Source organism: Chelmon rostratus, chromosome 8 (assembly GCF_017976325.1).
Source record: "Chelmon rostratus isolate fCheRos1 chromosome 8, fCheRos1.pri, whole genome shotgun sequence".
In the NCBI taxonomy this organism is placed as follows: Eukaryota; Metazoa; Chordata; class Actinopteri; order Chaetodontiformes; family Chaetodontidae; genus Chelmon; species Chelmon rostratus.
The window spans coordinates 24,262,663-24,285,618 of record NC_055665.1 but is presented as its reverse complement, the minus strand read 5'-3'; the positions used below and the strand labels follow the sequence as shown (position 1 = coordinate 24,285,618).

Here is a 22,956-nt window from a genome sequence, read left to right as displayed (position 1 = left end):
TTTCATTTGTCAGTGATTGTCTGCTGTTCACCCAAGAGTAAGGGAAAATGGAATATTAGCCAGTTGATTCTAGCAACGCGGCCACTTCGGAGCAACAAAGTGATCGTCTTCTTGTAACATCCGCGTGCTCGTAGGATGGGAGGGCTGTAAGAATGGAAAGGAGCCACACAGACGCAGAGCCCGCCGCATCAGCCATCAGTTTATTTCAAATCTGGTGAAAGTGGAGCACCCAGTTTCATCACGACAGAGGCACAGTCCTTTCACACAACAGTGGCGTTCACACTGCGGCGCGGGGGGCACCACTGCGTGTCCGACCAATGGCACCAAGGTTGATCACACATCCAGAGGGGGGGGAGAGAGAATGCATATTCATTACAGAAAAGCAGGGCCAACCCACTCACTCAAGGCAGGGAGCTAAAACAACACAAATAGTGGATTCATTCAGATAGACTGCCTTAACAATACATACTGTTGATCGTTGCTCTACACACTATATATTATCAGTGTTTTCATTGTAGAAGTAATTACCTCTACATACATATAAGAAGTAATGACTGCCTGGGTTTGGGTGGGCCAGGCAAATGTGATGTACGCACTTCTTGGCTTCCAGTCAACCAGCCAGAATAAGACTGCTGTCAGCCTCGACCGCCTGATTTCCACTCGCTGAAGGAATATGTGCATCATCTGAATGGGAGAGCTGGTATGTCACACTGATACCACACACTCTGTTTAAAGCACAGCTCAGACAGGAGCGAAGCTGAAAATATATCCACTTCAACATAAACAAAATCTGAATAGGACAGTCCAGCATTTGAGGGGTCTTCCATCAAACCCATATTCGATTAGAGGGTTGATATCTACTTGAATTCTGGGCATCCAGTAGAATGATCAATTTTTAGCCTAGCTTTGCACAAAGACTGGAAGATGCAAGACCAGAGGATCGTGAGCTCCACTCACTGGGAGGCATGTTTTTCTACCGTTGACAGAGCTAACAGTTTCCCCCTGCTTCCATTCTTTGTGCTGAGCTAGGCTAAAGATAGCCTTCCAGTCTCTCTGCAAAGCTTGGCTAACACATGCTGAATGCAATGAGATGAAATTAATATCATTCCTCTCATTTCACTCCGCAAAGAAAACCAAACACGGCGTTTCTTGAAATGTACATGACTGTTTCTGTATATATGGATTATGTGTTTAAATAACATTTTATCACACAGGCAAATAAATATTATGTTGCATATTAATTACCATGGCTGATATACAGTATATGGCATATAAACTGGTCAAAGATAGTTGCGGGATTAAAGACCAGGTTTCTGCTTATTACTTTGGTTGAAGGGCATAAAAGCAAAGCACTTCACTACAATCTATACCACATGGACGTCACACCACATTCAAAAAGGAGTAAGGCACAAATACCGACTAGTAGCATGTGCTTAAAAGAAAACTTCAAGTGTTTTCAAAAAAGAAATGCTTTTCAAGCACTGCCACATCGCAACTGTGGCTTCATATATTACAAAAATTAAATAATCAGGAACAGCAATATATTTTTTCACAATCATACAATTACTGCAACATTCCACACCCCACAAGCTGAAATGTTTCTCTCTGTGTCACATCAGTGCTGACTGATCGCTTTTGTTTAAGAGCAACACTGATGGCAGGTAACCTCAAAGCTGACTCAGTCTGGTGTTTCTGTCTGTTAAGATGTCTGCTGTGCTGGTTTCTGGAGCAAAATATATGTTAAAAAAAGAAAGAAAGAAGAAAGAAAACCAGATGAAATATTAAAACCCCTGAGTTACAGGACAAATACTGAGGTCACAGAGCATCTACGCTGTGTCATTTTAACGTACGATCCTCTGCTTAGTCCACAGTGCTGCTTCCCATTGGCGGATCTTTTTGTGGGTAAGTACATACGTGGGTGGCTGCAGTCAAACAGTGGTGAGGGAGAGCTTGGTGTGAATGACAACAGGAAAAGCATGCGACACGAAAACACTGCGGAACTGTTAGCGTTCAAGCTTCAACGTGTAGCTTGGGAGACAAAATTCACCCACTCTTCTCTTAAAACTACAAAGCCGAAACAATTCCGAATGAAAATAATGACCGTAATGATTCACAATTAACATTAACTCAGGCCTGGCTGACTTGAAAACATGACCTGAATTTTTGCTTCACTTAAGCAGAGTAAGTTGTTGAAAAGTCTGTCATAGAACCACAACTGTCAGTGAAACATCCCGTTCAATTTAGAGGGCAGAGTTCAACAGACATCGACCTGGATCAGGCACGCTAGCTCTGCTGCTTTTCTCTTCAGAGCTCATCCAACAACAGTCTCAAGTTCAGCTTAAAGTACGTCTTTAGTCATATGCTTGATTAAGACGGCACCTTCTTAAATGAATAGTGATCATTATCGTATCCATCTGTATGGTAAACGCAGTGAAACATTCACCAGGTTGGAGACTTGTCCTTATTTTGTGATCAAATTTTTGTTCTCGCTCCCAATTGGTCAAATACAGCAGCTTCAAACTATGACGCTCTATGTACCATTCTAGTGTCAATTTTGCATGCAATGTATGCAACATCCAGTTAGACTTTCAACGTAAAGCTTCCTGAGAACAATAATAAACACATTTAGGCACCAAATGTCCAGTACATTTGGTTTATGCAACAAAACTACTGCTACTACTTCTAGGTTAGGTTTGGGAAAGGTCCGAGGTTTGGGTTATAATAAGTGTGTTAGTTACGTACATCAAGCTACGTAAATTCAGTTACGTACGTTATGTAACTTAACTTGCACACTCAAGTTAAAAAGAAGTCAACATTCACTTTTGGTTTCTCATCATTCCACACAAGTCCTGTGTTTGAGCCACCCAACCTCCTCCATATGCAGCCTTTCCTTGTTCTCTATACTACGTCACCTGACTTTACATCAAACATTACAATAGAGGGGTACCTACTGCGTCACAGTCTGAAACATAGGGCCACTGGCCAAGCTGCCATATTTGATGCATTGGGAGAGAGAATGGGCTGGAAATGATAAGATGACTGACAGGAAATGTATCATGGACTTTGGATTATTTACTACATGCTTCAGTCAGTTTTTTCAGTCGCTGGTTTCAACTACTCCAATGCGAGACTTTGCAGTTTTTCTTGGTTTTATATTATTGTAAATTGTATACCTTTGGGTTTTGGGACGTCTGTCTGTTGTTGATTGGGTGTTTATTGGCATGTGAAAATGAAAACAGCTCGACTCAGTCTGCTTTTTCACAAGTTCTCACATATTTTTTTGGATGAAAACATGTTGTCAGTGAATCTCAGGTGCAGGACAGTTGATGGTGTTTCCTTTTCAACATGAGATCCTCGTGCACGATTCTGCAACACAAACTAGCTTGTGCATACTTGCAATAAGGTTTGAGTTGACACTGTGTCCACAGGACACTATGAAATAAGGCTGTGTTCAATCCTTTGTTTTCACCGTTAAAGCTCCTCCATTACTTTCACAAACAACAGCATCAAGTATAATTTTTTTAGAATTAACTCACACTGGCTTGATGTTGACAGATGCCTTCAGAATGACCCTCGAGCATTACAACAGGCCATGACTGCTGCACATTCTGACAAGGCACTGACAGAGGCTCTGATCTTTAATTATCTTACCAGCTAACATGAGTATGTGAGTACCAAATCTTACTGTTGGCTTTCTCGCAGTTTCCAATCAGTTCATGTTTCACACTTGTTTTGTCCCTTTCCGTTGTCCTAACAAGATGTTCAAAAGAGGACTCACAAATGTTGCTTTGTTTTGTGTTTTGCATCCAGTACCAAGGCATATTTCCTTGCCTTGTGTTGCTTGGCAATACATAAGTGGTGATTCATATTCTGGGAAGATGTAGCAGCTTTACTGCAACGACCCTGATTTCAAGTGTTAAAAAAAAAAAAAAAAACTAAAATAATCCTGTGACTAGGAGTCTGTAGTTGTTTGTGTTCAGCCAGTTAATCCAAAGAACCTCCTCACCCAGCACAACTGCTTCATTTACTGACCGCTAAAAGAAGATCCTGTCTGTGATATAGACGCAGGCAGGTCAGCAATCTCCTACAGCATCTGACCTGACTCTTATTCATTTTGAGGCAGTGTCTGCTGGCAAGCACTTCCCTTCCTCTGGACTGTGGATGATGAAATGAGACGACCCTGGGGGTCACTGAGTGAAGCTCCTCTTGATGGCCACATTGGGGAAGATGCCCGAGAGCTCCTGGACGACCTGTATGTCTATCTGTGAGCAGAAGGAGACATCCAGGAGGAGAAGTTGCGGACAAGACTGGAGGAGTTTCTTCAGTGAGGCAGCACTCACCAGCCGTGTGCCTGTCAGTTACACAAAAAGACGATGTAAAAGATGTGCTGCAACAACACAGCATGAGCAGAGAAACAGAACAATTTATTACTACACAGCATCTGTGAATTTCTGAGTAAATTAAATAGAAATTAATTGCCAATATGTCAGTTTCTATATTTATTTACTACAGATACATATTAGAGACACTCATTATTAATAATGCGCTTTATGCTTACTGCATAGAAATGCAGATGAGTCTATGCAGAGATATTAGGTGTTACAACAATGTTGTCTCTCTTATCTATGATTTAACAACTATAAACATTAGAATTTGTTGTATTTTCAACTTGGTGTGTGGACAGTTCCACAAAAGACTGATTGTCCAAATGTGGTTTTGCACATTTCAATGTGGCAGTGACCATATATTTATTGAGGTGTACTGACTCAACTGGAGTGCTGGTGTCTTGCAGCAAATTCATTAGGCAGGGTCATGCCTACATGATCATGTAGGCTTTAAAAAAAAATAAGCTTTAGGTTGAAAGAGCTTATGAAGCTTTGGAGGCTGAAAATGTGTTTCTCCAAGATGTGACAGTGGTGTTGCCTCATTGTTATGCTGAGCTTGACTTATACTCAATTGAAAACAGTACAGACACAGTATATTTTATGTTTTTCCCTCATCAGCTTCATTGATTTTTCTAATCATTCCACAGGTAAACAGGCTCATTGATAACAGGTGATAGCATCATGACTGGGTATGAAAGAAGCATCCTGGAAAGGCTCAGTCGTTCACAAGTGAGGATGGAGCGAGGTTCACCACTTTGTGAACACACGATTGGATAAAGGATGTTACTGCATGGGCTCAGGAACACTTTGGACAACTGCTGTCAGTGACCAGCTTGTTTGCAAATGACTGCATCCTGTTTTTTATTTACGTTTCACAGCATCCAAACTTTTTGGAATCAGGGTTGTGCATTCAGTGTTAAGTGGGAGGACTCGAGTCACTGTGATGCAGAATGTAAGGATTCAGTCAGCTGGTCAGAAGCCTTGCTAGTTGTTCTGGCAGATGGAGAAATTAATGTATCATCGGGACATCTGAGGTTGGTCGCCAATACACTGGACATGCTGAATAGTAATACTATATGCTATTGGCACGAGTTTGGACTTTTCCCCACTGATCCTCATACATTGTACTCTTCCCCAGAGGTACGAGTCAAACCACTGTCAGGCATGATCAGAATATTGATATTTGGACATTTTGGCCATGAACACATTGTGTGCAAGTCTACTCCTGTAGCATGACCATTATCCAGAAGAATCCAAATTGCTGTTGACAGAGTAACTGATTTCTCTCTAGATTTATCAAGAGTTGCTCTGCTGCAATTTTTCCAGTAACTTGGAGACAGATGGGGAAATGACAACAGGTCTGTAATTACATGTCAAGTCTGGCTCACCAGATGTAAAGACTGGACTGATAACAGCTGTTTTCCAGGTGTCAGGGAAAGTTCTTGTTTTAACTGATGAGTTCTCAAGGTGTGCTATTGGCTCAGGTCATTTTCTGTAGTTCAGAATCAAGATCATGGATGTCTCTGGCCTTTGAGCTGAACTGACTCATAATTCTGATGTGCCTTTAATCACAGAAAGGCACATAACTCACATTATTTGATGGCAAAATAATCCTCGAGTGATGAGTCGTGATCATACGGACATGTACCAACAGGCTATAAGTGAGTGTGGGAAAAGTATTGGATGCCTGAACCTTCAATAGAAAAATTTCACAGTCTTTCCCTGAAACACGTACGCGTGAAATGCACTTGTGACCACACAACAAGCTATTTCCATGCTTCTTTGATGCAGTCCTTATTCATCAAAATTATGACAGAAGACAACAAGGCAACAATGCTGACATGAAGAAACATTGCACAGACGTCAGTGTTTGTATATTTGTGTGGCTCAGATACTGGCCTCAAAGGCTAGCTGCTCTGGATCTGTTGCAATTTACAGCGACATCTGACCACATCCCACACTGAATAATGTATGTATATATGAAAAACATACTAACAGCTACAGGTAAATAAATAGTCATGAGCATCATTAACAAATAATTAATAAATGTCAAATGCCTGTGAAGGGATATCCACATATGTGAGGTAAGAGCTTACCCAGTATGTCGAGGTGCTGCAGTGACGGGCAGCTGGCGGCCAGCTCCTCTATGTCTGAGTCACAGATGGTGCGGTTGGCGGTGAGGAAGAGTTTGCGCAAGCGGGGCAGGCTGCGGGCGAGGTTCTGGAAACACCCGGTGCTGCTCTGCAGCGTGGGACACCAGCCCAGGTCCAACTCCTCCAGCATCCTGACCAACCACAGACCATAAAGGAGAGCACTGCGGTGACTCCGTCCACAAATTCAGACGGTCACAGAAAACAGATGCACTGTGCTGTGGCTCTCTGCAGCTATAAGACTGAAGAGTTTCTGTTCTGAATGTGCTAATTGTATTAAAGGCCGCAAATTAAATAAATGGGGCTTAATGATTATATGTGCTGCCTTTTAAAAACTGATGACTCTCCTGGGATAGTGATTTAACAAACACAAGGTAATGACTAAGGACATTGGAAGCATTTACTGGTCTCTACACTATATTTACACTGTGTAGGGAGACTTGTCATCCGCTGGATACAACACACATAAGGAGGTTTGTCAGGCACAGATAACACAAAAAAGATGGAAAAATAACTTTATTCCTGTTTATACTCTCCAGTGAAGAAGTGGAAGACATTTCGACAGCACTGAACCCACTGGTGTTACAGCACCTACCTGCAGCCGGAGACGAGCTCGGCCAGGCCTCGGTCAGTCAGGTTTCTGCAGCGCCACAGGTCCAGTGAGCAGAGTGAGCGACAGCGAGCAGCCAGCATACTGGCCACAACGTCATAGTCCTCGATCTGCCGGAGAGACAGGCAGCAGTTAACATCCATTTACGCTCTCTCCAGTGTGTGCAGTGTGTTTGAGGCTTCATGGAGGGCCTTTGGAGGATCTTTAAAATGAACCCTCAAAATATGCAACTCTGCAGCAGCCTCCTCAAATGCTGCAACTGATTCAGAGGATATGATTTGTAAATTGTTACTGCTGTATGTCTGTGTAACTATCATAAGCAACATACGCACTGAAATGCGCCTCCTCTGTGGCATACTTGCCTTGAGGATGTCAGACAGGATGGAGAAAATGACGATTTCCCTCCAACTGTCGTGTATTTTGAGCAAACTTTTGAAATGTAGCAATAATAAAAAGCTGATTAGCTGTACCGGCTGGTTTGAGGGGCGCAACCTGACTTTCTCAAGAGAGAACAAAGCACTAATAGAGAACATCTTCACCACAAAATAAATGAAATAGTCTTTCGGAACTGATTTATGTTTGTAAGACTGTTATTGTTTTTTGATGTCGTGTAATGCTGCCCATATTTCATCCTTTCATCCAAAGATAAAAGCAAAGAAATGCAATTTAGCAGCCACACAGCCAGCGCAGCCACCTTACCCGTAGAAATGACAGCATGCACAACATTTCTCTGAGTTGGCAATGGACGGATATTAAAACTTTTGGTGGAAAGAGTTGCTGTCGTTATGTATTTTCATTGCCAAGTGCTGCACAACTTCGTTACCCGTGATGACACTTATGCCTTAAGAAACAGCAAAAGAGGAAACTGCTCAGAAATGTTGAATTTTGTTTGACCTTTTCTGACTTGTGACATTGAAATTCAACTCGGCTAGTGTCAGGGTGGGTGGGCCGGCTGCCGAGTCACTCATTCAGTCAGACTGGCTGAGTTTACAAAGTAGACAGTCAGTAAATGAGAAGAATAGGTTAGTAGTGAATTTTCCTTTCTTTTCAAATGATCTTTTAGAAAGATATATACTAAGAGGCGCAATCACTATCACCATGATACATTAAACATTTACTGAAATGTTGGTAATCTCTATTAACATACTTTGTGGACATTTTTGGAAATCGGGAAACATTTTCTTTGTGGTGGAGAGTTAGACGAGAAGATCAATACTACTACGATATCTGTCAGACCTACAGCCAACAAACAGTCAGTTTTTGTAAGGATCAAACATGTTACATAATGAGCTTAAGAGGTGCTTGTAGGCAGAGTTTGTTACCTCTGAACAGAGTCGGGCTAGCTGTTTTCACGATTCCACACTAATGCTAAGTTAAGCTAAGCAGCTTGCTAGCTTTGGCAGACATGAGAGATATTTGCTGGTTATGAAACAAAACAAGTGTGTTGTGAAGTGAGGCTGAAGACAAATTTCTAGCCAAGTATGAACGATAAAGTCTTCACTTAAACAGTGTTCAGTTTATCATCACTGGCCTCATCTGTTTCATTGTTAGCAGCTCCTAGTTAACAAGGACACATGGAGCGTTTAACACAATGGGCTTCTTTTGGACGTCTTGCCACGTTTGTGTGTGTGTCTGTATGTGTGTGTGTGTACATTCTCACCCTCACACAGCTCCCCAGGTTAAGGTGTTTCAGCTCTATGCAGAAAGTCAGGATGGTCAGAATAGCTGTTTGCTGCAGAGACAACATGGAGGAAGACAAAGACAAAAGGATGCAGAGAAGTCATTTTATTGCCTTTATTATATATTTTTTAAATCTTACCTATTCCACTTCGCTATACAAGTAGTATCCAAGAGCTTACAGTTTACACTTAAGTAACTGATGTGTTCAAAAACGAACTAAATCCATGACATCCTCCCTGTGTGTAAATCTAAATGGTATACATTAAAATAACCATGTATGTTGAAGTAACAGCAACATGTCCCGTCATGTCATCCAAAGTCCCTCCTAAGTGATTTCCTGTCTGCTGCTTGGCGCACTCAGGTAACATTTATTGTATTTAAGAGAATTTAATATGGCACAACAGATAGTTTTTACGTCTCGTCACAGAGCCGAGCAGAGGGGGGACAGGCACTTCTCCAGTGGCACTGCAGCTTGGATAGAGATATGGGAATTCAACACTGCAACTGCCAACACATGTACCTCAGTGGCAGGAGAAAGTGTGAGACGTGAAAGCGAAAGCCTTTTGTGTGAGTGCGTGATTGGTGTGTGTGTGTGTATGTATGCTCGAGTCCGTCTCTGGCATCTTTATAAACGCCTCTCTCCGGCGAGCTAGCCATTTAATTAGAGCAGTGACAGGGTAATGACAGCCGAGATGTCAGGGCCTCAAACCGACACACAGCTCGCTCTGTCTGCCTGGGTATAAACAACATGCAGCATGCTGCCTGGCTCCACCGCAGAAACTCGACACTGCCTTCAGCCCACAACGCCGCTCTGAAACATGACAAATACTGGAGAAACACTGAAGAGCAACACCAAAACACAAGATAGCGGTTTAATACGGAAAACAGGCCTGAACCTGAAGTAGTACGTGTCTTTTGGGGCCCCTGGACTTGGGTTGACTCAGTTCATCTTAAAAGACAACAACACAGAATGAGTTGCGCCCAACCCAAAACATACATATCATCAAATCAGCAACTTGTGGAGATCATTATTCATGCCTTATGGCAGGGCCTCTGAACGTTTTATCAAATTGAAGCAATTTTACTATATATTTATTTTCTTATTGATGAGGCTATGTAGCACACACAGGACAAACTGCAGCCAGTGGCTAAAACAAGCATTGCCCAACTTTGGGGTGGGGACCACACAAGGGGTCCAAAAGGGGTCAGTCTGAAGGGTGTTGAGATGAGAGCAAAGAAGAACAAACACTTCAACTCAACATCATGTTTATTTTTTTTAGCTTATATCTTCGATTAAATCTGTGTTTTTGTCCTGCAAAATGCTGGAGATTATTATCTCTTCAGGACTCTAAAAACAAGATCCAATCTAAATGACACGATATGAAACAGGAGCTTCACTCTTTGGTTGGACTGCTCACAGCTTATAGACCGACTTTATGCAACCTGTGGCAAGGGGTTGTGAGTGGGCAGGATTTGGCTGTAAAAGGGAAACAAGCAAAAAAGGTTGGAAACCACTAGGCCTGAAGTGGTCTGATGAGACTAGACTTACTTTATTTTAGTCTAGACATACTGTAGTTTCTTGGTAGAGTGAAATCATGTGAGCTACCTAGCAGAAACAGCCAAGTATATTTGTTTTGAAGCTGAAGATGCAATCATATCTTCTACCAACAATAGACAGGCATGCTCTGCAGAACGTCCGCAAGCGAGAGAGCTATACATGAAGCAGCAGGGAATGAGGACTGACCATTCGTTTATGCTGCAAAGCTAAGATGCTCATGTTATCGTCATGCAGACACGTGAATGCCCATGCGCCCGGTCCAATGTTGATTTATCGTCTGTATGCCCATTAGCCTAGCGATGATTTGGTTGCTTGTGCTCTTGACCAACTGACATCATAGTTGTGACAGAAGATGGAGATAGTTCACAGGGAAAACTGAAGCAAAGCAGGAACAAAGTTAGACTGCAAATAAAACACAGCTATTGCGCCAAAATGTTATATTAACACGTACACTGAGTTCAATTCAAGACTTGATTAAACTGACAGCCGCACTGAAATAAGACCAACCAGGTAGATTAAGAGCAATAGTAGATACAACATTTGAAGAACACTATTAAAACCGACTTTGGACAAAACAATCGCAACTCTCAACGTGGTGCTTTCAATCATACAACACGGTTTTAATGTCTTACCCGTTTGCTTACTGTCATGAACACTTACATCAACTCGTCTCCAAGATCAATACTGAATGAATAACCTCTCGTTATTCCAACAGCTCTACAGTGTACCTGCTGTATTTGGACAGATGTAAGTGTGCAGGTGGAAACGTCATGTTGATCGTGGCTTCCCAGGTGACCGTGCCTACCTCTATCTTGGTCCTGTAGAGCACCAGCCTGCGGAGGCGGATGAGTTTGGAGATGTGCGCGAAGGCCTGCGGGTGGAGGCGGTCGCAGGAGGACAGGTTGAGCTCCTGCAGCCCCGGACAAGTCTGAGAGATGACCTCCAGACAGGCCTCATTCAGGAAGTGGCAGCACGACAGCTCCAGGCAGACCAGGCTGAGACCACAGGCCTTCATGAAGCTGAGGGGAGGAATGGATGGAGAGCGAAGGATGTGAGTGGAAGCAGAGAGGAGTAAATTCATCCTACAACAGCAACCTTCTCATCCACCTGTCCCTGTTATAAGCAATAAGGCTAACATCCGTTTACATGATCTCTTATTTTCTTTGTGTCATTAATTACTAAAAAAGTTTCCCTCCCTCCAAACAAAAGATTGTGCTTGGGAGTATTTGCTAATTTCCCAAGGTCATCTCCCTGTTTTCTAGCACTTGTGGCCCGCTGACAGTCTGACCTGCTGAAGCCGGTCAGGGTGAGCGCCCCGCGGTTGCCGGTCCAGGACAGGTTGAGCCTCTGAAGGAGGGTGCAGCGGCTCTGCAGGTGTCCCAGGGAGGCGTCACTCAGCCGGCCCCAGTAGGGCTGCAGACTCAGCTGGGTGTACTGCAGCGGGTCGCAGCAGTGCTGGTGCAGCAGCTTACAGCTCTGGGCCAGACGGCTGAGGTCTGGCAGGGTCAGGTGGCTCAGTATCAGCTGGATGAGCTGTGGATGGAAGATGGGGAGAGGGGTTAGGAGAGGAGAGGAGAAAGGGGTAGGATCAAGGGGAGCGGGGGACAGGCAGCACAAAGAAAGAGGAGAGACAAAACCTAAGACTGGTACATATGGTAGGAGAATATAGCAGAAAGCAAAGCATAATCAAGAACACTAAAGTGTAGTAGAAGCTAGTAGACAACAGAGAATAACAGAGTAGAGCAGAGAATGTTAATTGTGTACCCTCTGTCAGGCAGATCTAAATAGTGGTTATCTGGGACACGAGGCACTGATAGCAGGATCAGTGGCGAGGTGAGCAGACTTGTTTTGCACTGTGTTCGTTTGCCTCTCAAAGAGAAAGAATGACTATGCTCGTGTGTGTGTGTGTGTGTTGCACTGAATTAACAATACACGGGTGTTCAGGCGGGGATCAGCTGACAGATAATAGCTATATTGTGTTTCTGAAGCAAACACACGGCGGTTGTGAAGACTGCTGCTAATGGCAGTGGTTTGGAGAGGAGATAAGAGAACGAATATCAAGAGTACTGCCGGTGTTTTGAAGCTCGCCTTTAGACAACATGATACGTCTGCATGGCATGAAAATGACTGTGTCCGTGAGTGCAGAAGAGATCAAGTGTCAGAATGGGTCCAAGCCACAACGTTCATGTGTCTGTGTGGAGTATTGGAAAGACAGATACACTCAGGGGCACATATAGTGATTTTAGGGCTAGTTGCTGATGACCATAGAGTTTATTGTAAGTGATGGTCATCAGCAGCAGTCAATTTATACAAAACACTTGTGCGAATCTAAATAATATATTATTGTTAGGGGGGAAGGAGACAAATTCTGTGTTTTTCACTAGTGCATAAAATGTCCAGCTGGATAGGGACGTTAGGGTGTTATTGTCATCTTTTCTTTATTATATTAGCTATTATCCTACTTCTTGTAGGTTATTTCTTATTTCACCATTTCATTTTAATTCTACTTAATTCTCTACCTTATTTCAGTGTTTACTCACAAACTACTTTAATCTGCTCACCTTGCTTTTCCCTTCAGTTCTCAAACTAAAAAGAAACAGTGGCGTGACTCGAAACAGTGAGAAAGAAGTCGCTGGAAATATTTTAATGTCCGACAGTTGACTGATGACAAAATATGTGACAACAATTTTTAAACTCAATCATTGAAAGTAATTTTGCAAGCAAAAATGCTAAACATTCCCTTTTTCCTGCTTCTTAAATGTGAGGATTTGCTGCTTTTCTCTGTTAAATCATTGCTAACTAGATATGTTTGGATTTTGGACTACTAGTCAGACAAAACAAGCAAAACAAAAGATGCCAATTTGGGCTCTCTTGGGCTTTTTTTACCACTAAATAGTAAAAATAACTGACTGTATGATCTGTATGAAAATATATGCAGACATTCAGATTTAAGCACCAGCACCTGGAAAACCTGTGACTGGAAGGTTGTGTAGTTTACTGACAGGTACGTCTGTAAATTTGTTTTGAAAGTAACATTATGCAATTTAATTCCAGTTCCAGTTCCAAATAGCACCCAGACATCTGCTTGGAGATTGACTGAGTGAACCACTGTAATCAAGGGCACGCCATCAAAGAAAATCGTTGCACAACGCACAGTGGAAGTAAACAGAAGTGTTGTGTAAGTTCACACTTCACCAGAGCCAGCTCAAAGTTCAGTTCACACAGACTAAAATGAACTAGTTTACATTCAGTTCACAGTTGTGAATTTTGAACCAAGTTGGCAGTCCCAAAAAGTTCCTGTTCATTTCTTTAGGTTTTTAAATGAGCTGAATTCATCTCCTCCAGCATTGTACTCTCTTACAAGTCTGCCTACTTGTCAGTGGAGGAATGTAACTACATACATTTACTCGAGTACTGCCCTTTAGAACACATTCAAGGTACTTCACTTGAGTATTTCCATTTTCTACTTATGTGCTACTAAATATCAGAGGCAAATATTGTACTTTTTTCTCCACTACATTTGTTGGGCAGCTTATGTTACTAGTTTTCTTTTCAGTTTCCAATTTTTCATTCCCTTCCTGTCTGGTGAAAACCATGTATCTCCAACTTTTCTGATAAACTTCAGGATTACGTGTTCCTTTCTGTGTTGGGAAAAAAATCTCCTACTCCTGAAGCTACATGAAACATTTTAAACCCCTCTTGGATTAGCTGGAAAATACATTGTCACAAAGCTGTTTTTGAATAAAGGAGTTTTACTTGTAGTGGAGTATTTTCACTGTGTGGTATTAGTACTTAAGTAAAGGATCTGAATACTTCCTCCACCACTGCTCTTTGTTGTTGGGAAATGAAGGTAACTGATCCTTCACAAAGTGCTGTGAGTTTGGCTCGGGTGGAGAAACTCCATGGCTGTTGGCTCGTGGTCTGACCCTTTGTTAATGACTTCTTGTGATCATCATTCACTCACAGGTGTTTTCCAAGACTGGTCGGCTGCTTTAACTCGATGTGTTGTTTCTAATTCGTTGCCAATGCGGTTGACGTTCTGACTTGTTTTTTCAGACCCTGCAGCCAGTTTTTTTCAGTTGGAATCCAAACTGACTTTTTTTCTTAAACTCTTCAAATAATCATAGCTGTGTCTGAATTGCCAGTTGCAAAACAAGATGGGACAACTATTGACGATAAGAAGAAGCAGAAGAATATTAGGTGCAAAACAAATGGCCTTTTCCATCCGCTCTTTACAACCTGTAGAATATTACAAGGCCACTGATGTTGTCAAGGTTTGCATTTCAGGTCAAGAAAAAAAACTGCAATTTTTTTTGTTTCCAGCCTGGAACTAACTTTTCAAACCAATTTATTTTTGGTCGAAATACTCCAAATGGTTCAAATTAGGTCCGCAAACTGGGACAGAACCCGTTCCATGGTGGTGGAAAAAGGACAGAGAATCCACACCCGTGGAGTCTCTGACCTCTGGCAGCACTAGCATTGGTCTGCAAGTGGCAGTAATGAGAGGATTAACTGACAAATCAATTTTGTTGTCCCGTTGTGTATCTAATAGTCACACAGGCTTGAGTGATTTAGTGTGCACACTTAGGGTCGGTATTCACCTCATATGGCAGTTTGTCAAAGTAGCCATTGCCTGTCCTCTGATGCTTGCTGTCTCCTCCGGGTCTGAAAGGACCTCCCACATCAGACAGCTCCTCCTCGCTGTCACTCAGATCACTAATGTCGATGACAGGCATCTTATAGAGAGCCAACATCGGCCTCTCTTTTACCCCGCGCAGGATGACAGCATCTAGCTCGGTGTAGTAGTCCAGCAGAGAGCTGTTGACCTCCAGACGCAGCAGGTTGGTGGGGAAGTTGATATGTTTGATGGTTGGGGAAAACTGGCGTGCCTGGGGTGTCAGCACCTTGGTGGGTGACCCTGACCACAGCACCTCCCACCTGGGCAGAAGAAATGGGTATGCAATAGTTGTACTGTAAAGTTACAAAAGTGGGAACCTTCGATCACACTTATCCTGAAAGTAGGCCCCTTACACTGTTGATATACGGACTCCAGTCTACCTGCAGTATTGTTCACACACTACATTGCATTATTTGGCTTTATAACACCTGACCATTATTCACAATCCTAGAGGACTACATATCCTGACTCACATCTTCAGCTGCTGGCTAAATTCACTACACAAGCACCTCTGGAAAAAAGCTTTGCCGCTGGACAACATGACGCATGATTGGTGGGCAGTGATCAAGTTTCGTAGCTCCTTCCTGCTTACCCACACTGCTGACTTACAGATGAAATGACTTATACTATTACTACAGTAAAATTATAAAGTAGGAGTCTAACAGACTGGATTTTTGCATTTTTATTCAGCTGGTAAAGGTCCCAGTATATTCATGACTCTGGCTACAAATCCATGCTCTATTGGCACTGTTAAGGAGGCAATGAGCTATGCTGTAGAAACTTATTCAGACTTGCACATGCGAGTCAACAAGTCGAGCGATTTGTCTGGGAAGGCTCTCTCCACTGACACCAGACCAGCCAATCACATTTGAAAAGCAATGTCTATGTAGGATAATGGCCTTGCACTCCTAGCCAGTGCCCCTTATACATGATGTTTTGGTGCTAGACAAACAAGCCTAACAGAAGCAATGTTTCAAAAATACAGCTTTCTTTCAATAAATCACACAAAGAACCAGAGTTTATCATCATTATTATTATTATATGAACTGTAATTATATGACTACTTTTTTTTACTTGAATAAACATCCGTGCCCTAAAAATCCGATATAGTAGTCACCGATGGAACCTGTTATCCTCTGTGGGAAACAAAAATGTGGAATAATTGCGTAAATTACAAATTGGGACAAATCGGGGTTTGGCTCACAGTGTCATTTCAGTGCTGTGCATGACTGTGCAGTGCAAGAATATGCACTTCAAGGCATGTTACAGAGAGCACCTCTGCTAGAGCAACAAAAGTAGGCCCTGCTTACTGCTGAACTTCAGCTTTAGCTCACAGCTAATACTCATTTGACCTGGTTGGTCTCACAAAAGTTACTTCCTTCCCAGCACATTTCTGGTACTTTCCCACAGCTCCTCACAGAGTTATCAGAAGGCAGATTCTGAATGATGTTCACCTTCCAGATATCAATAGTTTTTCTCCTGCTGTGGCTTTCCTATGTTTGGACAAAAAATTTATAAATAAAGATTTTTACCAACTCAAGTGAGCCAGTGAAGCTGGAAGCAGAATTGCACACTCTGCGCTGTACTTTACTACACTTCATTTTCTGCTAGGAAGTGATAAGTTTCTGTTTCTGATGACACCCAGTTTCCCTTGTAAAAAAGCCAGTTGACAAGTTATTGGTCCACTTGTGGGCCAACAACTTGCTAAATACAACTCCAACTTTGATTCCAAAAAAGTTGGGACGCAGTGTAAAGCATAAATAAATCAGAACATGATAATTTGCTAATTCATGTTGACATATAATTGATACATATAATATACATATAACAGTTCAAAGATCATCAATCTAAAGTTCCAGTGTGTAGGATTTAGTAGCATCTAGAGGTGAGTTACTGAAAACACAACAACTCTTATTTTCAGGTTATTATACAATAATGAAAACATACTTATAAATTAAGGATTTCAGTAGTTAACCTGTAATTGGTTAACCACCAAGAATAATTTTGACCAGGTATGCATGTCAGTTGAGGGTGGTGATTGTTGGAACAGTGTAAGGATGAAGCAAGATGGTTTTAGGAAGTTTTATTTTGTTTCTGTTGGTTTGAGTGAACGATAAGATTATCATTTCTGTAAATGGAGTCTGGTGGCTTTGGCGAGAGGGATTAGTGGCCATTTCTGGTTAACCAAAAGGATCTTGCTGTTTAAAGAAAAATGTCTCTCTCTGTACAGATCCTTTCCATAAGAGATCCATACTGCCAGACACTTAGAACAACAATCTGAGGCTGTCAATGGCAAAAATGGCTGTATACTGGTGGTGCACAAACGCATCGAGGGATTAAATTGCAGCCCATTTCACAGCTGCCAGCTGCGGCGCTCTCAATCGAAACTGGACCAATTTTAAAAACTGTTGTCCTAATTAGTAACATAGATACAAAAATATGGGAAAATAAGGTCCATAAACACAGATAATATTTGAATGTAATTTCTCCCACTTGTCCAGGACATTGAAACGACACAACTGACTGGAAGATGCAGTCCAGCATGTTCCTCAATGCAAAAGTAACTGGTTTTACAAGTTTATGGCTATCAGGCCATCGAAAGTAAACTAAACTAAAACTGTCTGTAGGCTAGCTACAACTAGCTAAAACTGATGTCCCTTTTACAAATACTATATTCCATTACAGCCATATTCTGCCAATAGATCACCCTAAATCCATCACACTGGACCTTTAATATTTGACCTCATCAGCTTTATTGATCTTTATTGATGACTGATCAGTGTGAATATCTGTTTATTCTGAATTTGATGCAGCGAAATGTTTCAAACAAGTTGGGACAGGAGCAACAAAATGACTGGGAAAGTTCAAAAAACACCTGTTTGGAACATTCCACAGGTAAACAGATTCATTGGTAACAGCAAGCAAGGATGGAGGGAGGTTCACCACTTTGTGAACACATGACTGTATAAAGGATGTTACTACATGAGCTCAGGAACACTTGTAAAACTGTTGTCGGTAAATTTGTTTGCAAATGATTACACAGCGGCCCAAACTTTTCGGAATTGGAGTCGTACTACCCTGCTTACAGTTTTCTAAAAACCAATTCTCATTAAAACTTCAGGCTTACATTTGCACCGTTGGGTTTTATAGTTAGCAGAGCTACAAAAAATAATCAATGAATGAATTAGTTGTCAACTATTAAATTAACTGCCAACTATTTTGATAATCAATACATTGGTTTGAGTAATATTTTAAGAAAAAAAAAGTCTAAATTATCTGATTCCAGCCTCTTAAATGTGGATATTTCTGGTTTCTCTACTCCTCTATACAATAAACTGAATGTCTTTGGGTTGTGAACAAAACTGGAGTGGTATCATCTTGGGATCTGGGAAACACTGACTGACACTTCTCACCACTTTTTATATTTTATAGACCAAACAACTAATTGGTTAATTGAGGAAAATAATGGACAGATTAATCATTGAGAAAATAATCATTAGTTGCAGTGCTAATAGTTAGATAGCAGAAACTTGAATTCTGCTCTCCTACAAAAATATGCTGAGGTACTCATAAACATTATTTATAGAGCACTTCTTTAAAGATGTGCATCAATTTGTAAGAACATAATAATGCAAGTAATGAACACATAGTAATCCAGATAATGCCTGTAATGTCTTGGGATTCATTCCAAAAACTTCTACTTCAAAATTGTGCTTACCTGCTGGTCTTGCATGGTTTTCTTAGTAGATTTAATTCGCTAAACATTCTAATAGATCAGTGACAATGATGGTTTTCAAAGACAGATGGTTGTCTTTACCTGACATCAGTAGGTGGGTTCTGGGAGAAGGGGTTGTGAGAGCAGGCCAGAATCTGAACGATGGCTCCAGGGTAATAAGTCTCAAGCACCTCCACTGCTGTAGGGTAGACAGGCTCCTCGAAGCCCAGCTCGATATAATCCTGGCTGTAGAAGCCTTTAGGGGTTCGTCGGAAAGGTGGTGGCGCACTGGCACATTGTTCCCACCATGTCCCATAAGCTCTGAATAAAGCTGTCTGAGTGAAGTCCCCTGAGCTGGGGTAGACGTTGGGTACCCCGGCCAGGTTCCACATGGTGTAGGACATGCTGTTCTCACTGCCATAATGGGAGCTGAAATCCAGAACCTCCTTGGCATACTGCTCCACCTCCACACTGACTGGCAACACTGCCCGCTGGCCTGACTCCACAGCCCGCCGACTGGTCAGAGCCTCGCCTCGAGTCCCACTCCTGGAGCGTCGCCGCAGACAGATATAGTAAAACATGCTCAAGAGGGTTAACATGGGGGCAGTAGGGAAAAATGGAGGCTAGAGGGAGGAAGAGCCTCCACCTACTGGAAGCACACTGCCTCAGGGGTTGGGGATACACAAAGCGCAGGCTAGAGGCCCGGCTGCATGCATGACCTGTAGGTTAGGCAGAGACAAACACGTACAAAAATGAGAACAGCGTGACAGCAGGTCTGAGGCACCACAGAGTACAACTCCTGCTTCGTTCTGATATAAACTCGAAAATTCTCAATGCTTTTTTATTTCACAGAATGGGTTTAAGCAGAGGAATGTGCACCAACGCAATAATCAGCTGAATCAAAGTGAAAGCTTTCCAAAACATCACGTCTAAAATGCACATAAAATGACAGATCCTCTATTTTCAGCACTTACAGCTAAACATGCAGAGGACTAAAACTAATAGAGATTGAAGGCAAAGCTTACTGACGGTAGTAGCTTTCAAAGCTCACCGACAGGAACATGAGTTCCGCCCTGCGATACACGGACTACTGTCTTACTTAGCAAACACCTAGCATTACTGTGATAAATGGTGACACTGCAATACAGATGCCACAGTTACCTTGTCATCAAAAGGTGCATAGCCTTGTACCACTGTCTGCACATTGACATGAAAAAATGCAATGACCATTCCTCATGTTAACAACGTGCAGGCAGCCAGTTATGCTTAGCAGATCATAAGAGAATGCTTTTCAGGTCCAACTTAAAAAGTCAAAGTGCATTTTAACACTGCAAATCAACCAAAAATCTGTAGCCTGGATACGCCTTCAAGGGAACACCACAATGGGTGGTGTCCTGCGGGTTTTTTTGCACCTCCACAGGTACTTTATACCTGGTGTCAGAAACACACAAACCAAGAGTGGCTTGATAAATGGCAGGACAGTCAGGACTAACAGGAACACAAACCTGCTGTACAGGTTTTAAACATTCAGGTATTCAGTTAAATGTGTTAAACTTACTCCCGCTTCATATGAAACAGCTACACGGTTGCCTGCTGCAGTAAGCAATATGAGATGTTGAGGGGACAACCTGTGATCCAATTGTGAACAAACAGTCCCATTAATAATATTTTAAACAGGACTGAAACCACTGGTATCGATCCCAAATTAACTGACAGGTCAGCTGAATACTGGACCGACCCTAAAGGACAAGTTTAGTCTTTAATGTCTACGTAAGTATTAACAAGAATGCTTTTACATGCACTCACATATACCACAAGCTCTACTCGGACTGGTCTGTAACAAGTTGGCTTCATCAGTGCTATTTAGAAATAGCAATAACGTTACTGTTAAGCTAAGCATTAGCTAAGTCTGTCTCGTTAAAAACACCCTTTCTCTGGCTTTCTCCGTGTGCCGAGAACACTTTACACGTTAGCTAGGTTAACTAGGTTAAATTGTCCTAAAACCCTGGTCAGCTTTAAAGACATTTCCAATTTTACCTTAACGTTAAGCTAGCTACCATGAAGAGACTGTTGCTTTGTGAAGACCTTAGTTCCGTAAAAACCCTAAAATGACAATGACTGAGGTGGCTAACGTTAGCCAGAAAAAGTGAGCTGCCTCTCCCAGCTTATGTTGTTGATGTTGCTGTTAAATAGCTGTTAGTTAGCCGACGTTAGCTAGCTAGCCTACAGACAAGCTGAGCTGTCAAAACATAACTGTTAGCTACAGCAGCTAGCTTTGCAAAACCGAACAATCAGACAGGACGGAATAAAATGTAAATTTACGGTAAACGTAGATCGATATATCCATTCATGGGGAGCAATCCTCTTCTTCCCTTTATGTTATTTCAACCACCAAACCACATTCCTGCCTTTTACCTTATGATGCCTTCCCTAACCGTCGGACATTGCACTTACTCATTTACCGGACATTACAGCCAAAAATCAACCAATCAATATCATCTGGAAAATAATATAGGGAATACCAGAGCTTTGTATGGCATTGAGTTTTTGAGATGTTATATTTAACAAGTGAATTTCGGCGAAGGTCATGTCATCAGTTGAGAATAAAAACGATAGACTATGCATAACTGCTATTTTATCCTCTACACTGCACTGCCGCCGCACCAAATGAATATCGCGGAATTTACAAAAGATTACTAAAGAAGAGAAACTATAGCATGTCGACTTTGACAGTTTCGTTCAAAACGAGTAAAAGAGTACGCGGATATTGAGAGGTCTGTAAGTGGAGGGAGTTACGTTGGAACCTTAAAAGCCGCACCAGTTCCGGACAACAAATGATCAACATCCGGTCAGACTTATTTTTGGGCAGTGTATTCTGGGGACAGTAGTTAACCAATTTTTTTTCACATAACCTGCATATAAGCACTTGAATCATGCAATATTTAGCTTAATTCGTGAAAATACATTGTATTATTGCTATGTGTATTGTAAAGTAGGCTAATTAATGACAACAGTTTCAGAGTGTTTTAAGTAAGCTTCTTTGACAGGACCTTGTTTTTTGTATCTTTTTCTTTTTTTCCACAATGCAGGTCGAAAAATACCACATCCTGCCAATTACAGCCACTCACACAGGGATGCTGACTGAACTGACTGAAAAAAGAGCAGCTTCAACTTGCAGAGGACTAAACCAATATTCTTTCACTACAGATGCTGAATATCACTTTGCCAAACTTTTCACAAATACGTTCTAATGGTCGCTTTTTTCACCAAATCCAAAATCAGACATTGGAGTAATTGTTTTACCCTTGCCATAATGTCTAAAGACATGTCACTATTAATAGTTAATGCAAACATCGTTTGTGTTTTGGGTAATATTTGACATTCATACTATAAAATATTTGTGTCTGTTCCATTCTTGATTCTGATTCACCCAAATCAGAAGTGCTCATTTCTTCAAACATAAATACATCCACATGTACTTAAACAAAACCAAGCCTGTATGTGCAACATAATATGCACAAAATATAGATGACCATTCATTACAGAACTTGATGGATGACCAAAGTTCAGCTAATGAAGAACTATATACCAATTATGGACCACCAGCTACAGCTGGCTTAAATAAAAGGAATAATGCTGGGACTGACAAGGAAGCACTTGACACAAATAAGGCAGCTTCTCTAGTCTCTGCTGATCACAAATCACATGACATCATCAGCAGCAATAAAGACAGCACAACCAATATTGAAGTCAATACCAAGAGGACCTGGATGAAGAGAATCTGGCATTTTTTCTCCAGGAAGAAAATTTGAAAATGAATAATAATAATAATAATAATAAGAAGAAGAAGAAGAAGAAGAAGGGGCTGCACGGTGGCTTGGTGGTTAGCACAGCCTCACAGCTAGAATATCCCTGGTTCGATCCCGCCTGGGATCTTTCTGTGTGGAGCTTGCATGTTCTCCCTGTGCAGCATGGGTTTTCACCGGGTTCTCTGGCTTCCTCCCACAGTCCAAAAACATGCTGAGGTTAATTGATGACTCTAAATTGTCCATAGGTGTGAATGAGTGGTGTGCATGGTTGTCTGTCTCTATGTGTAGCCCTGTGGTAGGCCGGCGACCTGCCCAGGGTGTCCCCTGCCTTCGCCTTGAGAGACGGCTGGGATAAGCTCCAGCCCCCCCGT

At 41.9% G+C, this 22,956-nt stretch overlaps 1 protein-coding gene across 2 annotated transcripts; it reads right to left on the bottom strand.

Moving 5' to 3' along the window:
- Positions 1-189: 189 nt before the first annotated feature.
- Positions 190-21,480, bottom strand: fbxl4 (F-box and leucine-rich repeat protein 4). Of its 2 annotated transcripts, none has more exons than XM_041943380.1 (9): positions 21,099-21,480; positions 18,879-19,495; positions 14,985-15,321; positions 11,672-11,916; positions 11,189-11,402; positions 8,806-8,877; positions 7,131-7,255; positions 6,482-6,669; positions 190-4,351 (listed from the first exon to the last, which is right to left on the bottom strand). In XM_041943380.1, exons 2-9 carry the CDS (start codon positions 19,373-19,375, stop codon positions 4,188-4,190), a joined length of 1,842 nt encoding a protein of 613 aa, XP_041799314.1. In that variant the 5' UTR covers positions 19,376-19,495; positions 21,099-21,480; the 3' UTR covers positions 190-4,187. The 2 variants fall into 2 exon arrangements, with proteins under 2 accessions (XP_041799314.1, XP_041799315.1); XM_041943381.1 differs by lacking the exon at positions 21,099-21,480 and adding an exon at positions 20,814-21,081.
- Between the last annotated feature and the right edge of the window lie 1,476 nt (positions 21,481-22,956).